This window comes from Indicator indicator, chromosome 4 (assembly GCF_027791375.1).
Source record: "Indicator indicator isolate 239-I01 chromosome 4, UM_Iind_1.1, whole genome shotgun sequence".
NCBI classification, from domain to species: Eukaryota; Metazoa; Chordata; class Aves; order Piciformes; family Indicatoridae; genus Indicator; species Indicator indicator.
In genome coordinates, this window is record NC_072013.1 from 9,487,462 (window position 1) to 9,510,922 (window position 23,461).

Here is a 23,461-nt window from a genome sequence, read left to right on the forward strand (position 1 = left end):
TACCAATTCCACCCCTAAGCTGTATCCCCAAACACCTAATCTACATGGATTTTAAACACATCCAGAAGTGATGGTTCAATTACCTCCTTCGGCGACATGTTCCAATGCCTGACAACCCTTTCAGTGAAAAAGTATTTTGAATATGTCATTATAATTTTGAATATTAAGCAGAAATTAATCAAGAAATAAATAACCAGATCACTTTTCTCAATTAAAACCAAAATTTGTAGCCTTTGCACTCCTAAAAAAAAAAAAAAAAAAAAAAACAAAAACCCAACAAAACTCAAACAGCAAAATATTTCCTTAAGCATAAGTTTTAATCCCTGTTAGGAAATTATAAAAGATTAAAAATCTGACAGAAGTCAGGTTTTACTGTTACTACTGCTTTTGTGTGGGATCCGTGTCAGTAAAGGTGGGCTGGAGCCTGCTGCCCAAACCAAATTAGAGATGGATTTAGGTAAGTCACTATTTCAGTGTTCTCTTCACAGTCCTTTTGTCAACTGCTCTTTGAGCTGAGAAAAGTTTATTAATGATCTTTGCATGGTTTTGTGGCTGTTTTAACTATGTACCCACTTTACATGTTCTAATAGTGCAAAGCTTCCATGAAATGTGAAATTCAATAATTTGCAAGGAATACACTTACACTGAGTTGTAGTAACATGGGTTATTTGGTGTATTCCTGCAAGAGAACTTCTTCCCTTCTGCCTCTATTGTGAAACAAAAGAACTCACAGTCTAATTGCTTCCCCTGACTTTTACACAAAGCCCACTCAAAAGAGGGAAAAGAAGGCACATCTAGTGCATCTCTGGTAGAATTTTTAGTCAGCTATATAGAAATTGCATCACAAAGAAATCTGGCTTGAGGAACCCCGGGGCATGACGGGTAAAAGCCACAATGGGACTCTTTAAAAACTTGTAGTATAACTTTGTCTTGCCTTCTTGGATTAATTTACATATGGGCACACACACAAGCATCACCATCAGCCTGAGACTACCATGGGTATCAGGAGCTCAGAACTTCCAAGTGTTAAATGAAATTTGGATGTACTATTGATAGAGCTGTTGCAAAAGATGCAAACTATAATGTGAGAAAAGAAAAACCTACAGATGTAGAAGCTGCAGCAGGAGTTGGGGAGGAAATATGGCCAGTTGTTGAAGCCCGTTCTGGGGGACTACGTGGCAACTAGGTTTATGGGGACTGAAATCTTATACCAAAGTCCCTTTCAGAATAGAGGCCTTTGGTGTGAATAAGCCTGTACAGTAAAAGTAGTCCATCCTCAACAGAGACTTAATCATCTTGCTAAAGGGAATTGTCTGCAACAAGGAACCTTGGGATTTGCATGCTGAATCCCATAACCAACTTTTGTTCTGTGTATTTTCTGTGGTATTATTCCATATTAAATTTTAAAGGATTACAGGAGTACCTATAGTCTTATGTAGTGAAGCATAAAGAATCTTCAGAGAAGCCAATGAGAAGCTTCACTCTTGTTTCAATTAGTCATCAGAGTTCAGCAAAGCCATCACATTGCTACTAGCTGTGGTTGAAAGAAGCTTTCCTGTACCAACTCCCTAGGAGTTTTTTTCACTGTCTTCTGCACTGAGTCAACATCCTTCCCTTATCTTTGTTATTTGACAAAGATGAAATCCATTTAGTATGTTTCTGCAGCTTTTCTCCTTGGAGCTGACTTGAGATGGTCTTTAGTGGCTTATGTCTGCAGGTAGCAGCTGATGATACCTCTCAGACTGTTGTAGCTTTAGATGCTTTAGCTGGCAGGTGAGCATGCTGGAGACTATTTGGCACTGCTTGAGAGGTGTGGGTTTGCTACATACCCAGGTAGCATGGTCACAGATGTCTTTTCAATAGAAAACACCTTCCATTTCTTTCTCTCTATTCCTTAGTGCCACTCTTCACTGTGGAGCAGTATCTTCTGGACAAACTAAGGTCACAGGAGGGTTTAGTCTCTGTATGTGATTGCCTAAGTGGTGCTGAGTAATTATTTCCTTAACTGGTCTGAAATACGGTGTACTTAAGTACACCGTCTTCTGACTAGCACCTATCTAAAAGAGTGCCATTTGCACATGACAAGGTCATCAAGAAGTTACAGGGTGTGGATTTGTGGTGCTTTCAAACAAAATGCTGAAGACATAATCCCAAGCATTTAAGGAAACAATTAACCCAGGGTATTATACTATTGAGAGAAGGAAGTCAGTGCTGCTGCTTATTAGTACTTGTGCTTCTCTTCCTGACTTACCTACACCAGGTAGATTTTGGAGGTTAAGCTATTGTTTGTTGTTTCTCTGCATGAATGATGGCCTGTTGCTTCCCACTAATCAGATGTTGACCTTTGGCCAGTATTATTAGCCCATGTGTGAATTCAGTGAAACCAAGCTTGCAATGCTGACCCCTATAGTGTTCATGTGTATGCATAAAGTTGTTTTTTCGAAGATGGAATAGGAGGCTTGGCTTTGTGAGAGAATTCAGAGGAGGTGGTAGAGTAGTGGTGTATGGCCTTGCATTCTTCTGGTCCTCAAAAGAGAAAACACATTAACTCTATTATAAAGTCAGGTCTATGCAAATTTGAAAACTAATTTTCGTGGGCTATAGCTGGAATCAGTGCCAAAGCATGTCTTGTGCAAGGCATCGTGCTCACTGAGGATATAGACCTGTTGATTGTTTGACTCTTGGCCAAATGATTTCTTGCTTTAGATTCACAGCTTTTGAGAAGGACTGTGGCTGATTATTCTGTGCAAAGCACAAAGCAGCCTTAAACACATTTCCTACAATGTATCTCAAATGGAGTTGAATAGAAAATCAAGAAAAAACAGAAGTTGCAACAGAAGTTGGCCTTATGGCTAGCTATGTTTTCTTTTTGACACTTAAGTCTTTTCCTGGCATGATAGAAAATTCTGGAATTTATTTAATGAGCTTGAGCATCTCATTTTGGTTAAATAAGCATATAAAGTATAAACATATGTCGTTATGTTCACCAAGTATTTGAAATATAAGAGTAATTACTGGTGTCTTTTGTAATTCAGGACAGATGCCAGGTTGTTGCAATGACTTACCATAAGAATCCACTGCAATAACTGTACTAACAGCCAGCTTTCATGCACTTTCAGGTTTCTTTACTGTTTTCAATGTCTCTGAGAACTGGAAGCCTGCAGTGGAGGTCAACAATAATCAGTGTTTGCAGCTCTCTGGAAGATTGTTTGCAATTAGCTTCTGGCAAAATGGAAACATGTTGCGGTACAGACTTATCATGGAGAAGAAGGTAGGTCCCTGGAAGATTCCAGTTAATGAATTGTGTCTCTAAACAAAGACAGATATATCAACTGTCAGTCATTGATATTGCATTCCAATATTTATTTTTGCATTTATTTTCAAGGAAGACTGTCTTGTTATGCATGCTCAGGAATTGGGATCCACAGGGAGTGTATGCTCATGTGGGGCAGTTTGTGCTAACCAGAGTAACGGGGCCATGAGAGGGTCTTTAGCAGAACACACAGCTTTGGGAGAGCTTTGACAACACTGAAGTGAGGATCGACTGAGAAACGGTTTAGGATTTATCTTGAAACTGAGTACCTTGCTGTTTCTTGACACCACATTTAACACAGAGACATGTGATACAGTCTGTCATTTATGAGGGATTCAGCCTGTACTTTACTAGCTATGTATATAGAATTCCTGCTGTTGTGATAATGTTGTTCCTTGTCAAAGGGAGAACGAGTGTCCTCAGCCTGCATGCAGACAGGTGTCATACGTCAGACTGAAGTTCTGTGTCAGTGTAATGTCGATGAAACGCTGACAGCTCTGTAGCAGCCCACCATCAGAAACCTGGAGCGTCTCAGTGTGGTATATATAACAAGCTGCATTGTTTCTCTGGTGAATGCTCCCAGCCTTCATTTATTGTACCTGGGATTTTTCCCACCCTAATTTAGCACAGTGTTGCTTGGTGTCTTCCTTTCCACTTTTACCTCTACAAACCAGACTGTTTCAGCCTACCTGTGTACTGTACAGAATGCTGACAGATGGAATGGCAGCCACTGGTGTTGCTTTTGGCTGCTTTCCTTAGGTGGAGTTTATCATGCTGCCCTGCATATTTTTCTTCTGTAGAATGTTTCTTTGATCTGTTTCTATGTAATTCTATGCTGGTATAGTGCAGGGGCTCTGAGCCATAGGTTTATCTGCAGTTCTTGTAAGTCTTCAAGCTTTTAACCCAAAATATTCTGTTCAGATTTTTTTGAAGCCTAGCTGGTTTTGCAGGTGCCACCATACTGGGATGGAGTCATGAAAGGCTAGGTGTAAATCATTATGATGTTAGTTAGTGCAGCAATGTCAGTTAGTACCAGCTGAAGACATTAGATTTTATTATCTGAAATGCTTATTCTTGAGTCGGCTTTACCTTGTGAAAAATGATTACCCATCTGTGAAGAAGGAATGATGTCATGATGACAATGCAGAGCTGACTCCCAAGCTGCCTTCAGCTACAAATTAAGTGTCTCCTCCAAATGAAGACCAGTAGCAATATTTTAGTGCCTAAAGCCTTTTAGGCCAGTATGAAAACAGCAGGGAGGTTGCTTAAATTTCCTCCTATGTCAGGGAATGCTTGAGAAGATAAATGGACTCATGCTTGCCAAGTGTTTTGCCCTCACTCAGTGCAAAGCATCAAATCCAAGACAGAGGGCTGAATGTTATTGTTTGTAATAAGCTAAGAATTTGTTTAAAACATTGCAGAAGAAAATGAAGGAATGTGGAAGAAGTTACAGATTATATATCAGAGAGAACCAGTGATTAATGCTTAAGAACAACAAGGAATTAATTAAAAAACAAAACAAATAAAAAAAAAAACCACAACAAAACCACACAAGGGGATAGATGTAGGAAAAAGTTTGATGTGAGGCAGAAGCCTAGGACTTCTCAAAACTGTTGTAAAAAAAGAAGAGGGGGGGATAATACATGGGAGGGAGACTGCAATTTAGACAAGGCAAGGAAGAGAAAAAAAAAATTCAGGGAAATGGACTGAGCAGGCTGTCTAGCAAGCCACCCTAGCATAATTTTTTTTTAGGCTTGCTAAGGGGAATTCTGTTCCCAGAAAAGCTAGAGATTGTGCAGGTAGCCTGTAAGAAGGCCTTTAATTCAGTCCCAAACTGAAGGAGATGGAAAGCACAAAAGCATGTTTCATTGCAAACAGAATTCTTTATCAGCCTAGTCACTGTTATATCTGTCTAGAATAGAAGCTTATGCAGAGACAGGCTTCTGTAGCACAACTTCTTTGTTGTTTGGGCCCTACCATTGTGCAGTCTCTTGAAAAGAAGTAAAACATTACTTTACTATGTAAAACGCTACCAGTCACCTCTTCTATAGTCATATGGGGTTTTTTTTGGATTTCCATTGACCTTTTTGGCTGTGAGATGAAGTTAAATAGACATCCTTTAATTGTAAAACTTCAAGGAGAATGTCATAAAATATTGCTCTGTCTGAGCTATGAACCTGTATCTGAAATAGAAGAACAGAAGTACTCCAAGCATCAGTTCTTAGAATTAATGTGGAAGGTAGTTCTGATTATCAAAGTGTCTTTGGACTTGCCCAAGACTATGAGAAACTGAATTAATTCTAGAATCATCATCTTCTTACTCTGAAGATACTTAATGTGGTACTTAATTTTCAGTGGTAGAGATTTTGCCTTTGACTTCGGAATGTCACAGACTGCCAGGCTATACTCATTGCATGACATTGTGACAAGAATTAAATAAAGAAGAGAAAAGCAAACAGGAGAGGCCCTGTAAATAAGAATAAACAAGACACAGCAAAAGCTGTAGCAGCCAGGTTCCATGGGATTCCCTTTATTGTGGTGCAGGCTCTTTCCATCTCATTTTATGCTGTCTGGATTGATAATTTCCATTAGGTCAGTAGACTTTCTGAGCTAATTAACTAAAAGCATGTTAAATGAAATAGGAAAGATTGGACCAGATAAATCTTTGGCAAATGTCTCCCTCTTGGGAGTCCATTATCATTTTTTCCAAAATAGCATCGGGATTGCCTCTTTCCTCTGCCTTCTGTAAAATAAAATAGTTTACATGTCAGCAGGGTAAAACCAGTTTTGCTTTCACACATTAACTGTGACCAATGATATTTTGAGTTCTAGTATTTCTATCAGTTAGAAACGGAAAGCAATCTTCTAATGCTGCAAATGCATTTTATTCATTGTTGCTTCTCTGCTCATATAGCCTAGATACTTAGATGAGACTAGGGAGGTCTTGTGAAGCCAAGACCATAGACAGCAAGATCCAAGACCTTCTCTGCAAGGGATTAACTCTCAGTGTAGATGAGAATATTTTCGTGACCATACCAAGCTGTGAAAAATCACCAGAAACCTAATATGCGATGTGATTGTTGTAGTTAAAGCAGACAATTTAGGAGCAAAAAGGCAGCTCAGTGCTACAGTAGGCACCAGAAAGAGTAAACTGATAAATCAGTTGTTTCAAAGGAGACACGGGTAAGGCTACACTCATAGACTGTAAAAATGGTCCTGTGTCCACTCTTATTTAATGGAAATTCTGCAAGAGATGAGCTCTATTCTCTGTACTTGTGTTCTCATCTCAGCATCTGCATACATACATAAAATCTTTCCCTCAGAGGGAACACAGACAGCTTTAAGGATTAGTGTAGAAGACAGCTTTGAGCTTACTTGAAGAGTGACTGAAATCCATTGCTATATGATGACTGCTCAGTGCAGACATGTACATTTTCCCATCCTTTCTCCTGTCCTGGGAGATGAACAGGACATGTCAGATAATGGCACATCTGGATAGGAGTTTCTTCCCCAGCCACAGATGTGTATATTTCCCTGTGCTTAACTTCAGGTTGTAATGCTGTGCCTTGCATTTAGAACAGAAAGTGTGAAACGTATCTGCAACTGATTAAAACTCACAGTAACAACCAAATATATTACAAGAGACTATGGATTTACAAATTAGGCAGAGAGAGAGGCCAGTGATTGGATAGACCTGCAGAACTAAGCCTGCCAGTCAATTGACAGTGTGCCTTACTATCACAAGAGGCAACAAGATATAAGATGCTAGTTCTATTTCAGCATGTCTATCGGGGCAAATCCTTTTCCAGTCTAGCATCTGTACAGAGCTGTTCTCTCCCAGGCTAGCAATCTGATACCCTTCAGTTCAAGACCCAGAAGAAACTGGCAGAAATCTAAGGAGTCCTTCTGTCAAATGAGAGTAGCAACATTGAAAGAGTCTGTTTTCATTACTTGCCTTTTCTATGCCCTAAATCCTATTGATACAAATGGGACCACTTCTGTAAACAGTCACTGTGTCTAGGTGTCTACCTGCATGGTTGTTCATTTCTCTATGCTTCAGGTTCGCCTTTCTTCTAAGGGGCAAGAGAGAACAATAAACACTTTTCTACACTGAAGTTCTTGAGGAGGATAATATTTCTTCCTATTGGTGAAATGAGGATGGAAAAGAAACAAAGGAAAAAAGGAAAATATTTGAAGGACTCCACCTATAAATCTTTAAAACTGCTTATTTTTATGTTTTTGTAGAGAGTGGGCTTTATGATGTCATTAGAGGGTGACTAGTGAGCAGTCAGAGTAGAAGCTGTTATGATGTCAGCTCACTATAATAACAAATCCATTAACCAACTCTAGAGGAAAAAGACTTTAAGGGCTTAGAGGAATGTGTATGTATTACCAAAGCTACTGAAACAAATTATTGGAGGCAGGATGTTCTAGAGATCCTCAGAAGCCACCTCAAAGGCATTCCTAAAAGCCTCAATATTAATAGGCAGACATCACTGCTAGACATTTTGCTCTATCTCAAGTACAGGTGACAAGAAGCAGGCAAGGTCATAACTACTCCTTGCCTTCGTTGCTTTCTGCTGGGCTTTATGTTGATCTCAGCAAAGTAAGCTGTGAATACTGATCCAGAGTGAACGTGGCAAGAAAAGCCATCAGAATGCTGGGTTGCATCAACAGGGGCATCACCAGCAGAGAGAAAGAAGTCATTATCCAACTCTGCTCTGCTCTTGTCAGGCTCCACCTGGAATACTGTGTTCAGTTTTGGTGCCTGCTGCACAAAAAAAGTTGTGGACAGGCTCCAGAGAAGGGCCACGAAGATGATTAAAGGAGTGGGAATCCTGCCATATAAGGAAAGGCTGAGAGAACTGGGTTTGGTCAGAGTTGAGAAGGCTAAGGGGAAACCTTTTGACCCTGTTCTAGGATTTAAGGGGTGGCTACAAAGAAGATTGGGACTTTCTTTTTATAAGAGGTACAAGTTACTCCTGGGGAGATTCTGATTGGACACGAAGAAAAATTGTTACAATAAGAACAATCAACTATTGGAATAGTTTCCCCAGGGATGTGATGGATTCCCTAACATTACACACTTTTAAGATTTGGCTGGAGAGGGTGCTGGGACAGCTTGTCCAGACCATGCTTTTCCCAGGAAGTGCTGGACCAGATGGTCCTTGAGGTCCTTTCCAGCCAGGTATTCTATGGTTCAGTTACCTGCTTAAGTAGTAACATGTGGAATCGATTCAGGAATATCCAAAGCTGGAACCACAGGTGGGGTAAGCATGCTGGAATGTTGGAAATATGCACAAACCCCAATAAATTATTAACATAGGAGGGTGATGACACTATCAAAGATGTATGTGAAATGCTTGAACAGTAATATGACTGTTTATAGAAATCTCTAGCTCTGAATATGAGTTGAATTGGTGACTATATCACAGAGAAAGAAAGATGTAATGTGGATTCTTAAACTCGTTTAACCTGCCTAATCTATGCTGTCAGTCAGCAAGTCCACTTGGCCAATGTTGCTTAATGAAATGCCACTTTTGTTTATAGTCAGTGCATAGTCACTGTCTTCTTATTTAAACTGTTTTATAGTGTGTCTTGACAGTTTCCTTAAAAAGAAGAGAAATAAGAAGCAGCACTAGCAGTTAGTATTTATCAGTGGAAAAATCAGTCTATTCTTACTCATCTTCATTGTTCTTAAACAACTTAAGGTTTGCAACTAAGCCACACTCAAACAAAATGAAGAAAATCCATCTTAGCTGCATTTCAGTATTTTTTAAACTGTAGGGAATAAAGATTACCATCTTCAGGGACATGCCACAACTTCTTCATGTGAGTAAGGCTGACAAATTGTGATCTCTAACTCTGACAATCTTTTGGTAAATGAGGAAATATGACTTCATACTTTGCTGCATAACCTGCAGGAAAAAATGATTGCTTACCTGTTGCTTGCTTTGCAATTAGCTGAAAGTAATTAATTCTCATTTGCCATTGATTTTTTTTAGATGGTGTTGGATCTTCCACAGATAGAATTAATATTTATCAGTGTAAGCATTAATTAATTGACAACGTTTATGTCATTTTATTTTAGCATATTCTTTACATTTCCATACATTCTACATGCAGTTCTATTGCTGTCTTGAGAACACTTGAGGAAATAATGAATTGTTTTATTTAGCTGTGCTGGCAAAACAATTAGCATTGCCCTGAAGAAAAGGATTTGGGGCTGCTGGTGGATGAGAAGCTCACTATGAGCTGCCTGCATGCACTTGCAGCCCAGAAAGCCAACCAGATCCTGGGCTGCATCAAGAGAAATGTGGCCAGCAGGTCGAGAGAGTTGATTCTGCCCCTCTACACCTCTTTTGTGAGATCCCACCTGAAGTCTTGTGTTCAGTTCTGTAGCCCCTATTACAAAAAAGATCTGGACGTGCTGGAGCATGTCCAGAGAAGGGCCACGAGGACGATCAGAGGGCTGGAGCACCTCTCTTATGAGGACAGGCTAAGAGAGTTGAAGTTGTTCAGTTTGGAGAAGAGAAGGCTCCGAGGAGACCTTCTTGTGGCCTTCTGATATCTGAAGGGGGCTACAAGAAAGCTGGGGAGGGACTTTTTAGGGTGCTGAGTAGTGATAGGACTAGGGAGAATGGATCCAAGCTAGAGCAGGGTAGATGTAGGTTAGACATTAGGAAGAAGGGTGGTGAGAGACTGGAACAGGTTGCCCAGGGAAGTGGTAGAAGCCCCATCCCTAGATGTTTTCAAGGCCAGGCTGGATGTGCCTCTGGGCAACCTGATCTAGTGGAAGGTGTTCCTGCCCATGGCAGTGGGGTTGGAACTAGATGATCCTTGATGTCTCTTCCAAACCTGACAATTCTATGATTCTGTGAAAAACTGTGATACTGTCTCCTGAGAGATAAGAGACTGAAAGAAATACACTTTTTTTAATGTAAACTCTTTAGTTATTTAATTAACATCAAAAAGAGGAGTCTATCTACTGCCTCTAATACATGATGTTTTTGATCTATCAGGTACATAATTTTTGTTATTGATGGATCTCAGGGGAAAACATATAATTTTCTGCTATAACAATCTATAATTACTCATAGATGATTTTATAGCAAACTTCCTTTACTTTGAAGTGGCTACCAAAAAAGCCTTTAGGACATTTTGCTTTCAGCTGTGCCAGAGTTACTGTCATGACCCACTTTATATTTTGTCTTTCATCTGACAATCCACAAGGAGCGACACAAAAGTTATTTTCATGTGGGTTATGGTAGGACTCATGATATTTGCTGTTTCTTAGCTATTCCTTGAAAAATAATTTCATCACTCCTGCTGGAAAATATCAACCTTACCCTCTTTTTTGGTGAATGGTGTAGTGAGAGACTGTCATGGCAAGCATAAATCAGCAAAGGTGTAAATGTAACACTTGGACTGAACCTTAAGTCATGATTATTCTCTGTTATCTGTACTTCACGGTGTGCTGGGCCAAGAGGTTCAAAAGTTGTGCTGTCACAACTGGTGTTCACATCATAGTGAATATGTCCTAAAAAGGTGGGGGATGTAAGTTAATCTGTAGATATTCTCAAATTTTGATACACTGCACTGATGAGTGACATCAGAGATACGTGAAGTTTATAGAAAAAGTTAAGGTCCTTTGATTTTTAAAGACATAGCTTAAATACGTACTATTTTTATTTGGGAGGTGTAAAATGAGGTGGGTTAGAGAAATTAAATCCCAGATAATTGAAATCCAATTATTCAGAATCCTGCCAGGGAAGTCCATACTCACAACATAGACCAAAACTCATGTCCGACCAGGCAGAGTCTCAAGTACAAAGATCACAGTAGTTGTATGTGCAGTTCAGCCTCAGAGCATCAGTAACAAACCATCTGGGGCCTTTGTGCTTCATTTTTCGTAGCTCCTTAGGCTGAGTCCTGTTGTAAAAATACTGAATCAGTACTTAAACACTGCCTAGTGTTGTTCCACCAAGGTTTAATCAATTTCACTTTTATTTATGATACAATTCTTAAAATAAAGGACGAGTAGATGATCAGCATAGGATTTTTCTTCCACCTTTATCCTGCTGGTGTCACAGCAAAGAAGATATTTTCAATGAATTTGCAGAATTTTTCACTACATAATAATTACATTCCTCTGTAACAGGACTTTGAGGTAGAACTTACTTTGAGGTGAATCCTCCTGTCTCTTTTTGCTACCATACAGCAAGCATGGGAAGAGCTTTCACCCAGCAAGGATGTATTAGAATACAAACTTGAAAGATAGGGTTTTGAGGCAGACAAAACTCAGAAGTATTCAATCACATAGATTAAAGTTAAAGGACTTCTAAACAAATTTCTCCTCATCCCCAAGCATCTTTGCAGTGCCTTTCCCTTCAGCATTTCTCTTAGTCTGGTCATTTTTAGTCACTTTCTGAATTACAACAAAAGCCCACAGAGTTCTCCAGCTTCTTAGCACACGCCATTTTGCAGCCACTACTCCTCAGGCTTTCTTGCATGTTTTTTTCATTCTGAGTTTCTTAGGGGTTATCCAGTCTCCCTGTATCAGAGGTTCCTGTTTTCTCTGGGGAGTCTGTTTCTTTTTGCCTGGCCTGGAATCTATAAAGTTGCCTGGCTCTTCTGAATGCTCATTTTCAATTTATTTCTCTCCTAACGTGGGGCACCAGCAGATTCGGTTTGGTCGCGTATGCTTGTCTAGGTGGCATAAATAGCAATCACAGTCTGCTAATTTACCATCAGAGTCAGCTCATAGATTGGATGTCAGCTGGTAGCCACATCAGAGAGCATTCTGTGAAAAACAGTGTGCGCTAGAAAGAAAGAAGTGAGGTATCTGGACACTGGATGAGAATCTGCTGCCTTGTACAGGGAAGGGGAAGGAAATTCAGGAACCAGAACACAGTTTACATTGCCTTAGATTTAGTTTGTTAAAGTATAAGGGCCTTAGACTATTTTGTTTAACTCAGTCATGCTTGGAAGAGACTCCTGTGTAAACATCAGATGGTCATATAATTCCTAAAAGATGTAAGCCTCGAGGAGACATTCAAGATTATGGACTTTCTTTTTTAAAAGTCACACTGAGAAATGAAGCTATTTAAAACTTCAGTGGTGAAACTACAGTTTCCTGCTGCAGCTATGGGGAGCTGGTGTCTAGAACTAAAAGGCAGAAATCCCTGTGCAGTCACGACAGGAGAGTTTCCCATTTCCTAAAGCACTGCTTCCCAAAAGTGCAGTAATAATAAGCAAGCAGAACAGAGGAACATGAAAATATTTTAAGTGGTATTACAGAAAGGTTAAATAAGGAATAGGGAGTAAATCAGACCTGTTTGTGGCTGCTGGATCAAAAGGATTTTTCAGTCTTAATGTGCAGGGTCAGAAACAGCAACTGGAAGGAAAGACTTGGTAGGATGCAAGGAGGAATGGAGCACCCAAGGAGGGAAAAGAGGTGGTTAGTGAAAACACGAGGTGAAGTGGTGTCTTGGTTTAAGAGAAGGACAAATATTGCTTCCCACACCACACTTTCAACCCTCTTACAGCTCCTTGAAAAGTCATTCTGTGACCAGACTGATACCTTACTGACCTCCAGCTATCCCTCACTCCTGGTTCCTGTACCAGGTGATATCTGGCCCTTATAGAAAACACCAAGAACCTTCTCATGGTGTTGCTGGAAGAGGAGATGGTCCAGCTGCTGCTGTGGGAGATGACATGTCATTTAAATCCAGAATCTCAGTAAGAAATTCTGAGTCATGATGGTCTGTGGGCTTAAGGTGCGGTTGGAAGAAGAGTGCTTTTGCATCCCCAGGCTCCTAAGTGAGTTGTGGTCATACACGTTGTTAGATGGGTTCATTGTTTCTAATTGCACACAGCAGGCACTTCAGAAAGCACAGCTTCCTTGGATTGTTGCACAGCAACTGACTCACAGGGTGCCCTTTTTCTTCATTGGTTTTCTCTTGTGACTTTGGAACTGTCTTGGTTGCCATCCTGCTGTTTTGCCTGCATGGTTATGAGCTTTCTGTCTTGGGCAAATGGGAGGAGCTCCAGGTACTCCAAGTAGTTTTTTCCTCATCTGTCTCCTTAGATACCTACAAGAGCTGAAGGGCTACTGACATCCATTTCTAGTAGCATAGGCACAATGTTTACAGTTTTCCATGAAATGAAATGTAAGCACATGAGAAGCCTGCTCTGCTGGTGCCACGCTCCGAGTTAGCAGTGCTGCACGTGGCCTCTACCCGTTTTCATGAGCAGGTGCCTTGTTACTTTGACACTGCTTTCTACCAACCAGTTATACTGGAAATAATGGGGACTTGTCCTGACATGCCTCATGCATACTTGACTGCAAAGTGCTAAAGCTCATGCTCATTAAAGGCGTCCTTGTGTCAGACGTTGCAAACGCAGGTACTCTAAAATGCAGCAAGGGTACTACTGACAGGTACAAATCACTCCTCAGATAAGTTTTCTTCTATGTGGCAATGGATTCAGTAGTCTGGCACAGAAATAGGTGGGTTTCTCCCAGCCTGCAGTGACAAATGTCTTCCTACTTTGCTCTGGAGGATTACTTTCCCCCCCCTTCCTTTCACCACCTACATCTTGTTCTCTCCTTCTGGTCTTTGCAACAAGCATAACAACAACTTCCTCAAAGTTGCTGCTTGTCCGAAGCTGGTTAAAGTATAATTGGTCCCACTTTTAGATTTTAAATCCCTAAGTGATCCTCTGGATGTCCTTTTTAACACTTTTTTTTTTCCTCTGATGTCTGAGGATTTCATATGCATTGAAATAAAGTCACATTTGACAATTAAATTTAAATGATCCTCTGCATGTCCTTTTTAACACTTTTTTCCCCCTTCTGATGTCTGAGGATTTCATATGCACTGAAACAAAGTCAGGTTTAACAAATTTAACTCTCTGTTACCTACTATGAGGGGCTATGCCACTCTTAACTATTATGCACCATTTTGAGCAATTAGAGTTGTCTGTGGCACTGGTCACAAATATTTTCTGCACGGATTTCACCTCAGCAATGTCTGTAGCAATCAAAGTTCACGTTTTGTCTGACACCAGATAGACACTTCTTTCAAAGAGCTTGTGTGTGTAACTTACAAGATCTGGTTCTGGGTCACTTTGCTTCATAGCTCTTTTGTCAAGTACTCCAGAGACCACGTGTCTAACCATCACCAGGTCTTGCTTAGTTTTTCTGTAACACTGCAGTCGTATATTTGAAACCAAAATACTTCTGTAGCCTTTCTGCTTGTGGGAAAGGTTAGGCTGAGAATTGCCAGGTCCCTTAGGCTGTAAAGAGTTTTATGATGAGTTTTAGCTCATGCAATTCTTCCAGGCATGAAGATGTGAAGCTTTAATGTCTATGGAGTAAAGCCAAAGTTTCTTTCTTTATTTATGTACACCAACACCCTGTTTCTCTTGTGGATAAATGATTGCTCTCTGACTACAAAAAATTGAAAAAATTATCAGTATTTACAGTAGAAGAGTCTGAGAACAAGTTGATTTTGCACTTAGCTACTATATTTCTGTCTGGGTCATCTTTGGTTAATGCTTTCAGATTTCCAGATGTTTTTGTAACAGTTAAAGCCTATGTCTGTTAGACAGCTCTGTAGAGCAGCATTCAGGATAGTGCTTGACTGACCATGTGTTTCTTTACATACTTGGTGTTTCAAATGAGTTTATACATCTTCATCTCACTGTGGCCAGTGTGTACCATCTTGCCATGTTCACCTTGCTCTGCTGGGTACCATTTCCATCATATGGAATTTACATGGTATTTGTTTAGGGTTTGCCCTACAGCTTGCTTTCCATCCAAGGTTTATACAATCTCTGACTGCATTTTTCTCATATTTTTCTTAGAGCAGAATGTCATGATACAGACTTTTGTACTGTACATGCTATCAGAAATGGGCTGTATATTTCCATGCAGTGCACAGCCCAAAAGGGAACAGTATCTCCCAAAGAAAGGGTTGAAACTAGGCAAACGTTTGCTTTGTTTTGTGTCCCATATAGAAATGTATTTGCTATCAATCCCCCCTCTAATGATTGCTTTTGTATGTGGAGAATATTTTTCAGGGTTTAAAATCTGTGTCTCCTGAGTTACCTGTAAGTGAAAATGCCATCTTTTTTCTAGTTTTTTTTTGTGTGTGTGTGTGGTGGTGGTGTTGTTTTTTTCCCTTTCTGACAGAAACTAGACCCCTGTTGCTAGAGCTCTGCTTGCTTTGTGGGTAAATACTCCCAACCTCAACTCCCTTCAGTTCTGAGAAATTTTCTTGGTAGCATGGTAAGAACTTGTCTTTCAATCCTGTTCTGAATGTTTTTGAGGTGTTACAGGGTTAGATCAATGCTCTGTGCTGCTCTCTTGTGTTTACAACAGGGGGCCATAATAGATGTCCTCATAAGAACAAGATAATCATATCTGCTTCCCTTTCCTTAGCTCCTCTAGGCTGTTCTTGAGTTGCTGAGCTAGAGCTGGTGTCATTATTTAAGACCACTGGGTTGTTTTCAATTGCTGGTATCCAGATTCTGGCAATGCTCTAGCTTGTGCATGAGTGCCCAACTTAGAAGCATGTAATTGTCACAATTCCTTCCAGACTGACAGTTCAGTTCTCTGCTGATTCAGCACTGTCCATTGCTCCTATTTACTTCTAAAGAGATTTCCTCTGCATTAGCGATCCTGATGTCATTCTCTTGTTGTTGGGTTACTTCCCTTACTGTGCATGCTCTTGTACCACTTGCAAATTCTTAGTGAGTGACATTTGCTTGTCGTGCTTTGCACCTACATACAAATGCTGGGTATTCAGACTTCTGTTGTTTTCACACTCTGCGCTGTGTTTTTCACTGTCAAACATTTCTTTTTCCATGCCTTGTCCTTTATCTTTAAAATCCTTGATGCCCTAAAATATCCATTTTTTTCTGGATTTGGTGACTTCATTTGCTTAATAGATTTAGATTACCTTGCTGAGGATTCACTGTAGACTTTCTAGTAGACCAAGGTTCACTTTCTGAGCCAGGATTCAAACCCTGAAAACTGGCTAATGAGCCAGTTGGTCAGAGATTAGTCGTCTTCTCTGCTTTTAGGCTCTGCTGAAAAGCATCACATCCATCTATTTCATTTTTATAGAATACCTCACATTTCTGTAATGAGCCTCAGAATTCATCTGTCTTGGCCAAACTAACTGGAAACCATGGAAAATATGAACTGCTTTAGAACAGAATACTGTCAAAACCAGTGTTATTTCTTCTGTCTCTGCTGCTGCAACCAGTTCCTTGCAGATATGGAATTTTTTGCATTTCTGTTCATAGAAGAGTTTAGGCAATGATATAAATTCCTGAGGTGCCTCTACTTTTTCACCAATTGGAGTGAAAAATTACCTGTTTTGCAGTCCCAGACCCTTAGCCAACAAATTAATTTATGAAGAGATGGAAAGCTGGCAGACTGGTTTTTTTTTTAGTCTTTGGTTGGAGCACACACAGATCTTGGTCTATTAGTTTGCTTGGGGGACAGTTTCTATAAACTTAATTAATAAGCAACTAATAAGTCTGTATTTCTTGCTACCATGCTACTGTAATTGACATGGCTGTAGAGAAAAGCCTCAGAGTGCAGTTTTCTTCCATGTAAATCAGGGTTGTGTTCAGAAATACACCCCTGCAGACCTATTGAAAATAGCGATGTGTTGCTGAACGTTCAGTGATTCAAAGACATGGTTATGGTACAATAGCAAATTCTACCCTTGAGCAGTGCATACCTTTTGTAGGTATCAGTGGGATAATCACAGAAGGTTAAGTGGATTCACTAAATTTTTAGTCTAATCTATGAACTACAATTTGAAATGAAATGCAGGCCTCTGCCTTTAAAGTGCCAGATCCACCAGACCTATCAGGGCTTTAATTCCTCTGAGCTCTTGATTGCTCCAGTGCTTACAGCACAAATACTATTTGCTCCAGACTCAGGTGCAACCTGTTAAATTCACAGCCATTTCCAATCTGAATTGTTGTGGCTCACAGCCCTCATAAATTATGCTAATTTGGCCTGAAACATTCCTAAAGCCGAGTAAGGGTGTCCACATAGAGAATTAATCAGAAATAATCTATTCTGATGATAAAAAGAAGAGGTGTTTCAAAACAAACTTCCTGTGAAGGGCAAACCCACATGCAAGCAAGCTGAAGGCAGAGTGAACTAATATAAATGAAATGCTGATGGGTCAGAAGGAAAAAGAGTTTAACAAGTAAAGGGATTAAAAGCAAATATTCTGTCCCTGTTGCACACCTCACCACAGAAGGCTGGAGTTTAGTGGTTATTAGTGCAGTTAAGGAAAGGAAGATTGGTATCTAGGCTGTGTAAATAGGTCTGATTTCTCTTTCAATGGCAGTTAGTGAGAGAACTTCCAGGCCAAGGGAGTCTTCTCTATCATCTTAAATCTGAGCTGAGTTTGGTCCAGGCAGTGCCTGTGTCTCTGGTGTATCATTGAGGCAGCTGTGAGGGAAGACAGTGAAGGGGAAACAACCCAGTAAGATGCTGAATTCAGCTTTTCCTGGTGAATACTAATGCCTAAAAAATTTATAGATGAAAGTGTTCATGTGAAGCAACTGCCTGATGGATTTGCTGATCACGCAGGAGTGGTATGCAAAAAAGGAGGGAGGAGGGCAGGAAGGGAGGGTGGCTCTAGGACCCATGCAAGCCTGCCTGAGCAGGAGGTGGGAATTCTCCTCCAAGGCAGCCGGAGCCTGAGCCCAGCCTCAGAGCTCCTGCGGAGCCGCAGGAAGAGCCGGGCACGTCCCTCCAGAGCCGAGCGCCCGGCTGGGACCTGCCCGCACCCCGCAGAGCCATGAGCCGGCCGCCACAGCTGGTGCTGTGGGTCACCACGGTGGGTAAGTAACTTGGTTTTCTTCTCCTCTTCTCCTTACGGTGCAAACTCCTTCTTATGCTCAGGGACTCAGACTTGTTTCATTGCCCTTTCCCTTTTACCTTTAGACCCGGTAGAGCGTTCTTTTCCAAACAGTGGGGAGAGAAAGGAGAGGATGGACAAAGTACTGGCATGAAACTTATATAAAGCAGGTAACATGTGGGAAGAAAAATCTTGACGATTGTTGATTCGAAGTAATTTTTTTTTTCACTGAAGTGAATGGTGAGCCACAGTTTTAGGGAGGCTGCTGCTGACCGAGGCTGTTAGACTGCAAGCAGGCACCGACAGTGTGAGAAATAAACAGCTATACCCCAGGACGCTTCTGCTTCTCTGGTTACTGAATTGCTTTCTCTGCCACTGGTTTGGAGAGATGGATGACACTAATGCTCTAGGAGTAGAGAAGCTTGCTTGAAGGAAAAGGTGTAGTTTGGAGAAGATGCTTAGTAAGAGGAGAGAGATGAGGAAGACTAATAAAGGGGAAGAGAAGTATCTGGACTATGAAAGATGGAGTTAGGAGCTCCCACCTAGAAAGTGGTGCTCAGGCTGACTTTTGAAAGAAATCTTTGTGCTGTTCCATTTGTCGCTGTCAGCTTTGGTTCTGAAATGCAGCAACAGGAATGAAATAAGCGTGGAAGAGGAGGATGTTGGGGGGAAGCTGCAGTAATAGGAGAGAAGTTGGGAAGGAGCAGCGTGCGCACAGCAACTATGGGAGAGAAGGTAGGAGTGGGACCTGTTTACTGGGTGTGCACAGTGGCAAGCAAATTCATTATGGATATTAGGAGAGAAAAAGATGGGTATGCTGAAAAATCGATATATGCTGAACTTCTCAAAGAACTGAAGTTACAATAGTACCCCCCAGTGTAGAGGCAGGGACATCATCTTGACCCTTAAATAAGCATCAGAAGACACTTCTGCATTTCTCAGTGTCATAAATCACATTACATCCAGCAAGGAGGGAGGTAAGGCAAACAGGTTGTTGGGCACTACAAATTGCTCCTTCTGGTGCAGTGAAATTCTCTGAAATTCTCAGTGAAATGCTGAACCTGAATATATTTTTCTTTAATATGAAGCCACGCCAGGGCATCAGTTTTTAACTAGGCTTCGTCATTTAGTTGTATTTACAATGGAATGCCAAGGCATAGCACAGAGTTTTTTTTATTTCAGGCTTATTTTGGCTTATTAGTCCTGTTGGGAAGAGGTTGCTTTACTGTCAAATGTACCCAGGGTAAGCTTACCACATGCAAGCAGAGCTGTGTGTACCCACAACCTCAGTTCTCATGGCATGTGGTCTCATCAAGAGCTGCTAAGTTACCATTTCACTGGTTTTGATGGAGTGACTTTCAGCATGCAAATAAGGTTAGTATAAGAAATAATCATTATATTTGCTGTCTCTCCAAGTTTGTTATTTGAAGCACAACTGTATCAGGACAGGGATTTAAGAAAAAAAAAAAAAAGGGTGTTTCAGAGAGAGCAAGTAAAGAGCTAAATGAAAAAAAAAATGTACATTTTACGATCTCTATCCAGTCTTCTGCCAAAAATCATCTCAGTCACCCAGGGAGAGTGTTGAATGTATGAGCATTTAACTGTACAGCTGCTGTCACAGTCTTCACATGAGGATTTCTTGTCTTACTGGGTTATTATGGCCAGCTCTCAGACTCTGCAGTCAATTATTATAAAAACTACTTGTTTCCACTGAGAAAGTTTTCCTAGAGCATATTCTCAGAGTGGTTTTACATTTCCTTCTTTATTTGGAAAGCTTAAGGTCTTGGTGATGAGGATATTTACAGGTCCACTTTTGTGTCTTTTGTTTGACTGGCTGGCATATACCTTTCTAATGAGCTATATTGTAAAGGGATAATTTCAGACTCCCCATTCACTGAAAACTTTTGGCACACTAAAACACTGTAGGAGGTCACAACTCCTTTTGATGCAAAAATTAAGAGTCTAGGAGAAAACTCAGAAACTTGTAGAGAATAGCAGCAGAAAAAAAAACTAAAGCCACACACAAACAAACAAAAAACCCCAACAAAAATCCCAGATAAACAAACCCCAAACCATACTAAAACAAACAAGCAAATAAAAAACACCAAAAAAAAGCAAGCCAAGAACAAAAGCACACACATATACAAACCCAACCAACCAAAAAACCCCAAACCAAAAAAATCACCTCAGGAAAAGACCCCAAACCCAATAATGACAAAATCAGGAAAGGACTCAGGGCACAAATGTGGTTATTTAGTGTCAAAGTACCTTCATGGTGATTTGGAGGCTGAGGTTGCACCCTAGCCTCAGGTCTCAGGAGACAGGTAGGAAGAAGGTGGAAAAAATGCACCAGATGAATGTTTGGGATAATTTTGTTTTTAAGCAGCAGCATTGCTTTGAGCCTTCATACTGGACGATTTTCCTTCGGTTGATTGAATTTGGTGGAGAGAGTAGGTCTGTTCTTCTCTGCTCTGTGAAGAACTTTATGTTTGGCTTGACATGCTCTTGCTTTTGGGCGTGGAGGGCAAACTACCTGCAAAATTAGAGCATAACACACATCCTGGGCAAACCTCAAAACACCTTTCCAAAAGCGCAGTCTTGTTTATGTCATTGCTCAGAGTTTAGCTATTGAGTATAACCACAGTTCTCAAGATAATATTAGTAGAGGCATTTTTGTCAAGCCTGTTTTTATAGCCCTTTGCAATACTTGCGGTGGAGCTGTCACAAAATAGGATATCTGATGTTTAATTTCAGCCTGAGGAGTAGTTATGGTTTGGGGGTGTGCTGATTTCTATCTAAGGCAGAGAGGCATAGTAAGACATAGAGAGGGACATAGTAAATCAGCCAACCTTTTGTCTGTGTGTTTGTCGACTGGAATATCAGCATGGCAGTGGAGAACACCCTATTCCTGGATGCTGCTTCCTCCTTGCACTTGTCTAGCAAACTGCTTTCAGGAGCCATAAAGGTTTTTTTGCTCTCCCTGGGCTTGTCTCCCTGTCAGGATTGAGCTGGTCTGTTTTACAGAGTAAATAAAGAGTGAAAAACTGGTTTGTGTGTCATCAGTCCACACATGCATGAAGATGCCTATATAGGAGTACTGCTTTTTGTTGGAAGCTAGCTTAAAGTAAACCAGCACATGGATCTCACTTATACAAATCTTTGTTGCTTCGTGTATCCCGTTGTCTGTCTAGAGGAGAGAATGCCAAGAGTAGAAGGGATGAGACCCTACATTCCATTTTGCCTCTTCATTGAAGAGCTTCTCTTTTATTTTTTTTATTCTTGTGCCTATCTCCATTCAAAGTAGCACACAGGTACAGTAGTGGTTTCAGTATTTTCACTTAAAACTAACCAGGACAACCCCAAATAATCCTTGAAAATTGTGTTAGGAATTATGTCCATGGCCCTTTACTGTGCAGATGACAGCATTATCTACAGGTACTGTGCCCAGTTGGATATGCAATTCAGGGCATGATGATGCGACACTGAAAGTCAAACATTAGGTTTATCCCTTGAAATTTAAAAAAAAAACATTCTTTTTAATCCACAGACATTGCAGAGTTGAGGACCCTTTGAAATGCAGTGGAAAAGGATAGGATAGTTACTTGGGAATCCCACAGTGAAGGAGTGCATGCAAACACTGGGGATTTGTGAACTGCACCAAAAGGGAGGACTAAGGTGGAGAATGAAGAAATCAGGTGGTGAGCCATGTGTGCTGTTCCTTTAGCACTGAAAACCATGACTTGTGATTTGCCATAAAATCACACTCTTTCTGTGAGTGTGGCATAGTTGCCCAGTTTCCAATTAGTCCATAAAATCTAAGTTAGAAAAAAGGATGCCCTACGCCAATGATGTTTCAGAAGCATTCCTCTCATGCCTCCTAAAATCCTGAACACGTGCACAGAGAGTCCCTGTCTTCAGTCAGCTTGTGTGTGTGATGGGGTGCATGCTGGCTGTGCTGGTGTGATGTCTGTGACTAGAGTGGAGAGAAATTTTAATCTTGAATTAATTTTAATGAAAAGTGCTGATGTGGTGATGCAACAATGCTTTATAAACTAGTCTGGGTTTTGAGCTGTTAGGTAGGGAGATTTGTGTGTGTACGTTATGTTATATTGAGACATTCAAAGAAGTTTTGCTGTTTAATGTGCGCTGCAGTTCAAACTTTTGTTCAGAAAAGTCTTTTATTCAAAAATCTTAAATCTTTATGTAAAAATCTTCGCACAGCATTTAGTCTCAAATATTTGGTTTTCAAACCAAATGTTATAATTCACCACCACTCCCTGAAATGTGTTGGTCTGGCAACTTTGCTTCTGAAAATTTTTCAGGCTGGCCTGTGACAGGATTGTTTTGTTTTGTCTTTTTTTTGTTTTGTTTTGTTGGTTTTGGGTGGGTTTTTTGGCTTTTTTGGTTTGGTTTGGCTGCTTTGGTTTGGTTTGATTTGGCTGCTTTGGTTTGGTTTGGTTTGGCTGCTTTGGTCTGGTTTGGTTTGGCTGCTTTGGTCTGGTCTGGTTTGGTTTGGCTGCTTTGGTCTGGTCTGGTTTGGTTTGGCTCCTTTGGTCTGGTCTGGTTTGGTTTGGCTCCTTTGGTCTGGTCTGGTTTGGTTTGGCTCCTTTGGTCTGGTCTGGTTTGGTTTGGCTCCTTTGGTCTGGTCTGGTTTGGTTTGGCTGCTTTGGTCTGGTCTGGTTTGGTTTGGCTGCTTTGGTCTGGTCTGGTTTGGTTTGGCTGCTTTGGTCTGGTCTGGTTTGGTTTGGCTGCTTTGGTCTGGTCTGGTTTGGTTTGGCTGCTTTGGTCTGGTCTGGTTTGGTTTGGCTGCTTTGGTCTGGTCTGGTTTGGTTTGGCTGCTTTGGTCTGGTCTGGTTTGGTTTGGCTGCTTTGGTCTGGTCTGGTTTGGTTTGGCTGCTTTGGTCTGGTCTGGTTTGGTTTGGCTGCTTTGGTCTGGTCTGGTTTGGTTTGGCTGCTTTGGTCTGGTCTGGTTTGGTTTGGCTGCTTTGGTCTGGTCTGGTTTGGTTTGGCTCCTTTGGTCTGGTCTGGTTTGGTTTGGCTGCTTTGGTCTGGTCTGGTTTGGTTTGGCTGCTTTGGTCTGGTCTGGTTTGGTTTGGCTGCTTTGGTCTGGTCTGGTTTGGTTTTAATTTCTTTGACCTTGCCAGTAACTTCAGCAATCCTGTGTTAAAGCTGCTCAGTTATCTTCTAATACCACACACCAATTTGTACCTGGATTTGTGCACGGAGATGGTTGTCTTCAGGCTGATGTTCA

The 23,461-nt window shown here is 40.8% G+C and overlaps 1 protein-coding gene across 1 annotated transcript in view; it reads left to right on the forward strand.

Moving 5' to 3' along the window:
• Window positions 1–875: 875 nt before the first annotated feature.
• Window positions 876–23,461, forward strand: part of LTK (leukocyte receptor tyrosine kinase) — a 112,391-nt gene continuing 89,805 nt past the window's right edge. Inside the window, exons 1-2 of the mRNA XM_054400236.1 lie at window positions 876–882; window positions 3,120–3,271. Of these exons, the coding sequence (XP_054256211.1) occupies window positions 876–882; window positions 3,120–3,271 (159 nt within the window). The remainder of the gene's footprint in view (window positions 883–3,119; window positions 3,272–23,461) is intronic.